Source organism: Podarcis tiliguerta (genome assembly GCF_965153285.1).
Source record: "Podarcis tiliguerta genome assembly, chromosome: 3".
In the NCBI taxonomy this organism is placed as follows: Eukaryota; Metazoa; Chordata; class Lepidosauria; order Squamata; family Lacertidae; genus Podarcis; species Podarcis tiliguerta.
In genome coordinates this window covers 114,269,640-114,280,229 of record NC_139536.1, presented here as the reverse complement: position 1 = coordinate 114,280,229, position 10,590 = coordinate 114,269,640, and the positions used below count along the sequence as shown (strand labels likewise).

Genomic DNA, 10,590 nt, shown 5'->3' with positions numbered 1-10,590 from the left:
TCCCTTTTTGGCATTAGTTCCAATATCCATGACATCCAATTTAACTTGAAGAGGCAACTGCAAGTAGGTAAAATTATATTTTGTTTGCAAGCAAGACATTATTTTCCTCTTTTAAAATGCAGATAAAAGCCGAAATCATTCACAACCCTTCCCATTTGATATAAATGAAAACCTATTATTGTGCCTTACAATTTTCATGAGAAACTCAGATTTCTAGAGCACTGAGGTAGGAAGCACTGAATAAAACCCTGACAACTTACATTGAGGGGCTAAGCAGGGAGTTGCTCTGCTAAATTGGAAAGGTCAAACTTGCTTATCCATCCTCCTTCTGCATGCTTACTTCAAAAGCAGAGGCACTTGGCAGCTGCTCCTTCTGCTTAGAATCAACGGAATACAGTGGTACCTCGGGTTACAGACGCTTCAGGTTACAGACTCCGCTAATCCAGAAATAGTACCTCGGGTTAAGAACTTTGCTTCAGGATGAGAACAGAAATCGTGCGGCGGCGGCACAGCGGCAGCAGGAGGCTCCATTAGGTAAAGTGGTGCTTCAGGTTAAGAACAGTTTCAGGTTAACAACGGACCTCTGGAACAAATTAAGTACTTAACCCGAGGTACCACTATATGACAATGACTTGGGATGATGGGAGCCAAGTTCAATCTCCAGGATACTTGCTACAAGCTTCTCAGCTTCTGAATGTAGCACACATAGGAAGGAGAGGCTAGGTTGGCTCATCCCCTCAGGAAAGCCCCCCCTCAATAGGCCCTACCCCTTAATGTTGGTTGATGGAAAAGGAAGTGTCTATGGGTTGGGGTGGGGCACTGAGACCACTTAAATAAAGTATTGTGTTTTAATTTGTTGGTGTAACCCAGTCAGATGGACAGCATATAAACAACATATTACTACTTACTACTACTAATGGTAAAGGTAAAGGTACCTCTGCCCGTACGGGCCAGTCTTGACAGACTCTAGGGTTGTGCGCCCATCTCACTTAAGAGGCCGGGGGCCAGCGCTGTCCGCAGACACTTCCAGATCACGTGGCCAGCGTGACAAACTGCATCTGGCGAGCCAGCGCAGCACACGGAACGCCGTTTACCTTCCCGCTGGTAAGCGGTCCCTATTTATCTACTTGCACCCGAAGGTGCTTTTGAACTGCTAGGTTGGCAGGCGCTGGGACCGAACGACGGGAGCGCACCCCGCCGCGGGGATTTGAACCATGCGATCGGCAAGTCCTAGGCGCTGAGGTTTTACCCACAGCGCCACCCGCGTCCCTACTGCTACTAAAGGGTTAAAATGTCCAGCATGGCATGCTTAAGATCATCCCCTCTTGCAATTAATCTTTTGGGCTGCACCTGGATGATTTGAAAGAGCCATAAACAATGACTAAGCCTAACTTGTTCACACTTAAATCAGCTTGTTGATGAGATTAGTAAACCAAACTGCTGGCTGGTTTTACCTGCAAGCAGCACATCATCCGACCTGAGTAGCCAAAGCCAACCCTATTTGTAGCAAGGATGGCTACACATGGTTACACAAAAATATGTGTCTATAGCATGTCACAAAAGTGAGGCAGATGCTACTTTATTCATATTAGACCCAGCAATCAATACAATACATATTTAAGTTTTATTATTTCATTATCTGGAAAAATAAATAGAAATTTATAAAAGCAAAAGTCTCATAGAGCTCTTTTGTGTGAAGCCAGTCTCTTGAGTTCTTTGTATCACTAGAACTGTAGAATATTGCACTCGTTTATCAGGATTACTGCAATAAAAGGGAAATTTCTCATGATACAGGCAAATAAGCTAGAAAGATATATACATATTGTCAGATAGGGTGGTTAACTTTAAGATATCTCAATTAATTTGTTTTAAAAGTCTGCACAAAGCACAACGCAGATTGTAACAATCCATCACTTTCCTGAAGACAGAGTACCATCATAACCACCATGTTTTGAGAACAAAATGTTCATGGAAGATTAAAGCACCAAGAAATAGGGCTAATCCTTGTTCTTCAATAAGTAATGTCCTTCGACTGACTTTGTTCAGACGTCCACATAGTCATATGCCTGTTCTAGGAAAGCAAACAGTGTCTTCATTTCTTCCGATTCTTGTATGGTGTTTATGTCTTTAAGAAGACCTTCTTGGTTCCTGACCTTCAGAAGCTCATCCTACAGAATGTGAAAAGGGAGAAAGTTGAAGATGGTATGAGGAAAACAAAGGATTTTCAGGTAGGAAATCAGTGCAATTTCCAGCAAAGCTTCAGGTAGCTCAAGGATGCAAAGAGGGCAGACAAAATTAAGGAGCAGCAAGAAAGTTAATACACAAGAAAGAATGGTTTCTGGACAGCCTTCTCCACCCAGGAACTTTTCTAATGTTGCTGGATTACAGCTCCCACACCGCTGACGGCTTGCCACGCTGGCTAGGATTGGTGGGAGCTGTCCATCATCATCTAGAGGGCACCAGGGCTGAGGGAGGTTGGGTTTAGGAAACACCATTTAATCACTGTGTGAACAACAAGAAAGGTGCTGGTTCTGGAACAAAATAGAAAATATACTTTTGCAAGAAGCAATTTTTAAGAGCAGCTTCCTCTTCACTCTCGGGAAGCTTCTGAAACAGCCCTCCTGCCACTCACCTGAAGAATGGGTGCTGTGAGTTGGTACTGTGCAACATCAGGAAGACCAAGATCATCACTGCCATTTGTCTGGATTAACTAGAGAGGGAAGAGAGGAAATATCTGCATCTGTATTGGATTTTTAAAAATGTTTCATCTTTTGCTGCCCTGGGCTCCTTTGAGAGGAACGGCATGCATGCATGCATATATCAAACATCTACCTCATTCCTCCCCTGTGTACTTGTACTAAATCATATGTAATATGTTGTTTATAATATACTTATATACTGCTATATTCCAATATATTTAGCTATACCTCCTTTTCAAACAGCTATGTCAACGATACGCCTTCAGCAATCGTGTATTCATTCTTCCATGGACTCAAGAGTCTGGGCAGATGGGGCTCGTCAACCTGAGGGGTAGTTCATCCAGGACAACTGATTCTAAACCTCCACTGCCTTGCATAATATCTTTGGAAAAGAAGTGGTAAACCCTACACAAATCCAGACTTAAGACAGTTGGATGGCACCTTATATGCCTCCTTCTGGCAACTCCTGCAGCGAAGCTGGCGCCAAACATATTGCTCTGCTTTCGTTTGGACCACATCAGTGAGGCCGAGAGGCAGGTCTTGTCGTCAGGACAGCCCAGGACCTGCATACACACTGCCCAGGCTTGTGCCCCGAAGAGGTAACTTCGGTGCTGCAAACACAGCGGTTTGACTTCATCCCCAGAGACACACTCCATTGTCCTTTGAGACAAGCCCAGTTCATCGTGCCCAGACTCAAAATTCCATCCCCATCTCAGAGATACCTCATTTGCTGTTGCTTTCTCTGTAGCCAGCTGACATTTTAATTTGTGTATTTTGTTCTGGAGATGTTGAATATTTCCTTCATGGAGCTCTGCTGTTGACGAAACTTTGTTTATTTCTTCCTGCATTTAAAAGAAAAATGAAACTTAAGAAATATATTTAAAGGAAGAAACCATGTGTAGCAAACATTCTGCCAGGATTAGATTAGCCCTCATTGCTACATATCGGTTATGAGGCTGAAGCAGCTCAAGTATTCACCATCTTTCATGATTCATTCTACAGAATAGATTGCAAAAGATCTCTTTTCTACTTGAACAGAAGGAACACTTGTCTGATAATACATAATGGTTTATAATATGTAACCTGGGAAGCAAGGGTTAATTTTATGGTTCACAAATATTAACTTACAAATAATTTGTGGTGCCATGGTTGTTATGACATTTAAAAGAGTCTGTTACTCCAATTTCCACCTCTCTTACTTTGAAGAATGCCATAAAAACTGGCAGCATGAAGCAGATTTTGTATGGTAACCAATAAAGATGGTCTAGGTATAATGATTTTGGAAAATAAAATAGCTCCATCTGTACCAAAAAGCTTTACATTTCCCCTCAGAAGGGGGTGCAGAAGTGTAGCATTACGGCATGAAGGGGTGAAATAATTTGAAATATCTTGCAATAATAACACAAAACCTTTATGAATACCAATGGAAGCACTATAGAGTAGTGAGGAAGTTTTCAGGTTTCAAATCACCTAAAGCTCATAATCTTCTTAATTCACAGAACGGATTAGTCCTTTGCTGTGTACTCAGATGATATGCCATGTAAATCCCCAAGATGTACCCTCTTCCTTCCTCACCTGCAGTTTTGCCAAACCCTCTTCAAGAGAAACACTCTTTTCCTTTTCCTCTGCTAGCATCTTATGCACGTTCTTCAGGCTGCTCACCTTCTCCACGGGAACCTTTAGGGTCTCAAAATGTTTGACGAGCCTTGAGCAAAACGATAAACAAGATTCTCACCTTGTGTAGTATTTATACTTATGGAAAGGGCAATACTATATTACTGTATTACTAGAGTTCTCACCAAGCCTTGCTTACTTGAAGTACTGAACAGCACAGAAATATTTTCTGCTTTGATTTGAGGGAGAAGAGAATGTTCAATATAATCCAAATGGTCAACCCATACGGCTAACTTCTGTTTTCACATGGACCACTTTATTCTCCAAACAACAGGCTAAAAGGTCTAAACGTATTTTATCACATAGGCTGACACCCCTCATGAGCAATCTGGCACCAGGCTTTCAAAATTAAGCAACACTGGAGCATAATTATCTCAAGGAAAGGTCTAACATTAAGTTTCACTCTCACAAAACGTATTTTATTATGAGTGAAACTATGTCTATTTCACCAGCTCCTTTCACAGAGGTATACAGTGGTACCTCGGGTTACATACGCTTCAGGTTACATGCGCCACTAACCCAGAAATATTACCTCGGGTTACAAACTTTGCTTCAGGATAAGAACAGAAATTGTGCAGTGGCGGCGCAGCAGCAGCAGGAGGCCCCATTAGCTAAAGTGGTGCTTTGGGTTAAGAACAGTTTCAGGTTAAGTACGGACCACCGGAACGAACTAAGTACTTAACCTGAGGTACCACTTTAATAGGCTTCCAAGGGGAGAAGTAAAGCAATATAATGTGCGACCTAATCCATTGGGACACCAACTGAGACATCCTAGCATTAGGAAAGTGTGGGGAACCTCCAGCTCATGTGCATGACTAGGCCTGCAAGGTCTCAGAGTTTGCCCTATCAACCTATTTTTGACCAGCCATGTCCACCTTTCCCAAGCCTGACATCATGTATGACATCAGTTACAGCAAAGTTCAATATGCAGCTGCTGCAAAGGAAGAATAGAGTACAGGAATGTGATCCTCATTCTTCCTTTGCAGCTGTACCCAATCACCTGATGTCATATAAGATCCGATGATTGACAAATTCATGGCACCCCCACCTGTCAAAATCGCCCATAGGGCCTGGACACATCTGGATCTGGCACATCCCTGCATTGGATATTTTATTTTATAGCGTTTATAACTCACTGTTCCTTGAAGGAGCTCAAGGTGGCATACATGGTTCCCCCCCCCCCTCCCCATTTTATGCTAACAACCCTTTCAGGTAGGTTAGGCTGAGACACAGTAACTGGCCCAAGGTCACCCAGAGAACTTCATGGCTAAGTGGGGTTAGGTGTTAGTCCAACACTCTAGCCACACCATACCTGCTCTTATACCTTTAAGGTTGAAGCCCTAAAGATGAATGGATGTATACCAGGGATTAAAAGTAACTGAATAGCATTTAGGTATGTAAACATGCTCAGCGTCATGTTGCACAAACACCTGCAGTCCTTTCTCCCACTTGCTATGGTATATTCCTTACCTTTTCCTGAGACAATTTAAGTGCTTTTCAGTTTCATTGTTATTCTGTGTAGTTTCATACTGAAGAGATCTGGCAGGAAAGAGAATAACCTATTGTTATTTTATTTCTTCCTTGTGGAAAAATGTTTGCTGAATTTGCTGCTGCTCTGAGATAAGAATCCCCGTAGGGGGGTTCGAACTGCCAACCTTCTGATCGGCAGGCCCTAGGCTCTGTGGTTTAACCCATAGTGCCACCCGCGTCCCGCTGCTAACAAGAGTGGAAGAAGGCTAATTGAATAAAATGGGATGTTAGTTAAGATCCCCACATTGCAGGGAGATGGCCCTCGGGGTCCCTTCCACCTCTACAATTCTATTAGTCTAAGAACTATAGCTATTTACTGATAACACAAATAAATGTATCAACACAGCTAAAGCCTCTCAAAGGAAGTTAATATAAATTGATGGAAAGGTCTTTCATACTTACGTTATTAACCAATGCATCATGGATTCCAACTGCTCTCTTGTGTTCTTTGGAAGTGGCTGCCATTTTGCTCTTTGGCCTGCAGTCACCTTCACTACTTTTGAAGACAGAGAAGTTGTTTTGGCTGGCAAAGAACAATCGAGTTTGTCAATATCACCACTGTGATGGCTAGATGTGCCTAGAATGCTGTGCCAACAACTTCTTAACCAACTTGCAGGGCAACAGTCACTGCCTTTGCAAATCACCCACAATTAATACTGCCTATGTGTCCCACCCTCCCCTTTGCATAGTAAATAAGGAACCAGGAATGGGCCTGTGCCTCCTAAGCAATGGGGATCCTTTCAAGATTCATCCATACCTACCTACCTACTCTGGCCTGGTTGTGCTAGAGCAGTGGTTTTCAAGTCCATGCCTCCCTTAACCAACCACATTCTTTCTGCAGCTCCCTTGTGGGAGCCACTTACACTAAGATTCTGTTACAGTATATGTGTAAATGAGTATTTTCCCATTCTTCCCTTCCCTTTTACTGGCCTGTTCTTTGTGTGTCTTTAAGTGGGAGCACATGTGCCAAGGGGAATCCAAGCAATGTCACTGCTCTGCAGGGCTGAGCTAACACACTCCACATGGCAGTCCCAGCCTGCCTTTCCTGAAATTAGTGTGCAGTATAGGGGTGGAGAGAACAAAACAAGATCAAAAACAGAAATACAGTGGTACCTCTGGTTATGAACTTAATTCGTTCTGGAGGTCCATTCTTAAGCAGAAACTGTTCCTAACCTGAGGTACCACTTTAGCTAATGGGGCCTCCGCTGCCACCATCGCGCAATTTCTGTTCTCATCCTGAGGCAAAGTTCTTAACCTGAAGCATTATTTCTGGGTTAGCAGAGTCTGTAACCTGAAACGTCTGTAACCCGAGGTACCACTGCACTTTGTTATTACGGGGAAGGAAAGCAAGAAACACCCGGCACAGGATGGTCTTTTCCCAACTATCCCTGTCCCCATAAAGCTGGGTGACTGTTAAGGAGGGTGGGGGGTTGCCTGGGATGAGAGGTAAAGATGAAGGGGGGAAAGGGATGCTGGGAGTAGGCGAGGACGCACCCTACTTTCAGGGTTCTTTTTAAATGCCTCCTTGTAGAACACAAAGCAGCTTGCTCCTCCCGCCTGGTACCTCTTTGCTGAGGGGCAGGCAGCCACACGACACTCAATGAAGGAGCCCCCACCAGCTCGCACAAGTCAGAAAGGCTGTTTGAGTTTTGACCCACAGAGTTTTGACCCTGGTCAAAAAAGTCCAAGAGAGAGAATGAGAGCAAGAGAGAGAAAAATAGGCCACCATCATAAAAAAGGATGGGGTGGGGGAAGTTTAGATTTGAAAGCAAAGGGGAAGTATCCTACAGAAGTTGGGAAGAGAAAGGGGGTTGTTAGATTTTAACATAAAGGAGGGAGGAAGGAGAGCAGAATAGAGCCTGCAAATAGACAGGATCCAAACACAGAACACTGCACCTTTTTAGAAGGGATCTGGATAGGCAGAAGGGAAGACATGGGGGAAATATCCAGACAGTAAAAAGGAGAATAATCTGGGACAGGTTAGGGGAGGGAGGAAGAGGTCAGTGGAATGCTGGGATTCCTCCCCATGGATCAAACAGGCAGCAGCCTTTTAGAAGTGTCAGCAATTTTAATTACCCACAATGCATCCACACTAAACACCAACAGAGTCTGGACACATTGTGACAGTGGCTTAATTTTTCATACACTTTTCATATAGTAAATCCCTACACTTTATGGGCTACGGCTTGCCCTGCCTACAAATTCACAATTGTAACAGAGCTTTGAGATCTATCTCTGTGCTAATAATAAGATTATTACTAATACCAATACTAATACCTTCAGAAGACTGTGCTCTCTGCTGCCTTTGTTTCTTCTGGACTGCTTGCACACCTTGCTATAGAGAAACATACAGGAAAACAGATTCAATTAAATGCTTGAATTGCCATGGGTTTTTACAAATGTAGTATACAAATGCCTGATTCACAACCCACTGAAGCCCACACTGGCTGCTTTATGAGCACCATATCAAGTTAAAACATATACAGTGGTGCCCTGGGTTACATACGCTTCAGGTTACTGACTCCACTAACCCAGAAATAGTACCTCGGGTTAAGAACTTTGCTTCAGGATAAGAACAGAAATCGTGCTCCAGTGGCGCGGCAGCCCCATTAGCTAAAGTGGTGCTTCAGTTTCTAACACTGATTGGATAGGTTCTCTTTCTATTTGCTTGTCACAATTTCCTTGGTAGTGAGAGGGATTAAGGGGGCTCAAGATGTGGTTGGCTGCAGTGGGGCTTGTTTGCATTTGTGAGGGGGGGGGGCGGCTTGTTGGGTCAACTTTGCCAGATTGATTCGTATGCCAGTGGGTTCTTGTTGTCTTGTTGGGCTGTGTATGTGATTAAAGGGGAGCCATACTGGAGTGAAGGTGTCCTCTTCTATTTGCCCTCTTGTCGGTTTCAGTCTGTTGCTTCTGAGTTTAAAAACACTTTGTGCCTCATGTTGTATGAAGACAATATGGGCAGAATGCTCTATCCACAGCAAAAAGAAACCTGAAGTGTTGTCATCATACAAATTGGCAGTCAAGAATGAAACCTGCATAAAACGCCTACAACCATGCCAGGACATAAACCAAATATCACTGGCCCATGCCCAATAAAGAAAGATTTTAGTGACTTGCGGGGGGGGGGGGGGTCTGTGCAGCAGAAAGCAGAACTTCCCTTCTCCACAGTTCCAGCCTCAAACTAAGTCTAGGCTAAAGATCTTAACACTTGTGCATCAGAAAATAAAATGCAACTTTTGAGTAGCCATCCAACTTTTGCTGAATGACTGAAGAAATCCTCCCTGCAAACATTTATGTACTGCTGGATACTTCTGCTCCTTTATTTAACAGCTGCACGGCTTGCCCAGTTGCACATCTCTGGAACAACTCCACCACCTAGTGGCCAGTTGAGTCTACCATCACTGTAATTTGGGCTTTCCTATGGTGATACTACTTAGCACTCTTACAGCTATTTAGAATGTACAGAGCACATTGCATACATGACATTATCACAGCCCCTACAATCACCTTCTAAGGTGGGTCAGTTATACTGCAGATGGGTGGGAGGGGGTTAAGGCTTACATTCTTGAGTTTATGGCAGAGGTACAGAAATACTGTGCTCCATTCACAGCTTGTTATGCAGCTTCAGGATGCTAAGAATGCAATCCTACACACACACACACACCCCAAAAAACAAAACTGTGTACAAATAACACACATCCTACACAAGGGTTTGGTTCCAGGGGTCCACACGTAAACATGAAATCATGTAAAGCCAGTAACCCCTGCAACTCCCTCCCCTGCAAAATAGGGAAGGCTGCTTACCAGGCGCTGGGAAGGTTGTGGGGACATAGCTGTCAACTTTTCCCTTTTCTTGCGAGGAATCCTATTCGGTATAAGGGAATTTCCCTTTTAAAAAGGGAAACGTTGACAGCTATGTGTGGGGAGGCACTAGGATGCTGCCAGAGGAAAACCCACCAGGTGCACAGGTGTGAATAAAAGGGGAGCGGGGAACAGTGGGTTCCCCCTGCTTTCCATTTATTTCCAACCCACCCGTCCCAATCCGTGCAAGACTGCGATGCCATGGGGAAGCAGCCTTCACGTGAGAGTTACCTGCGCAGAACCATTCTGCACCTGGTTACCTGCACCTGGCCTATCCGGGTGAACTCCAACACAGCGGCAAGGGCTGAAAGGGGATGGTCGTGCGAGTACCCCGCCTCCCAAGCGGGGGCCTTCGCTTAAACAGCACTCTATCCGGAACTTCGACGCTGAGCAGCATTTCTAGCACAACTCTCCCTCAAGCATGAAATCCTCTTTATCAGTCGTGGTTTGTCATGAAAGAGATGACAATCTCCTCCTCATCAATGGAGAGATGAACACCGCGGCTTTATCCACGGAGAGGGGACCTCAAGTAGCTGACGCTCCAACCACTGCACCGCACCGCCGCCCGCTTACTTTCCCCTCAGGCGTCCTCCTCTTCGGCCGCCTCCCGCCGGCTCCCCCTCTCGCGCCTGAGGGGCCTGGCCGGCCGCTGGGCCCCGGCGCTGCCCTCTTCCCCGGGCGGCGTTTCATCGCTCCTGAAACTGAGGGAAACAGGCGGCCGTTCCCGCTCACGACCGTTGGGCGGCTTCACTCGCTCCGCCCACTCTCGCGAGACGACGTTCCGGGAGCCGTTAGGAGGGGGCGGGGCCACACAAACAGACAGACA

The 10,590-nt window shown here is 44.9% G+C and overlaps 1 protein-coding gene across 2 annotated transcripts; it reads right to left on the bottom strand.

Moving 5' to 3' along the window:
• Positions 1-1,563: 1,563 nt before the first annotated feature.
• CENPQ (centromere protein Q) lies at positions 1,564-10,464 on the bottom strand. Of its 2 annotated transcripts, none has more exons than XM_083435476.1 (8): positions 10,338-10,464; positions 8,181-8,238; positions 6,306-6,426; positions 5,844-5,912; positions 4,275-4,404; positions 3,422-3,541; positions 2,633-2,710; positions 1,564-2,168 (listed from the first exon to the last, which is right to left on the bottom strand). In XM_083435476.1, exons 1-8 carry the CDS (start codon positions 10,452-10,454, stop codon positions 2,043-2,045), a joined length of 819 nt encoding a protein of 272 aa, XP_083291602.1. In that variant the 5' UTR covers positions 10,455-10,464; the 3' UTR covers positions 1,564-2,042. The 2 variants fall into 2 exon arrangements, with proteins under 2 accessions (XP_083291602.1, XP_083291603.1); XM_083435477.1 differs by lacking the exon at positions 10,338-10,464 and adding an exon at positions 9,708-9,749.
• Positions 10,465-10,590: the final 126 nt, after the last annotated feature.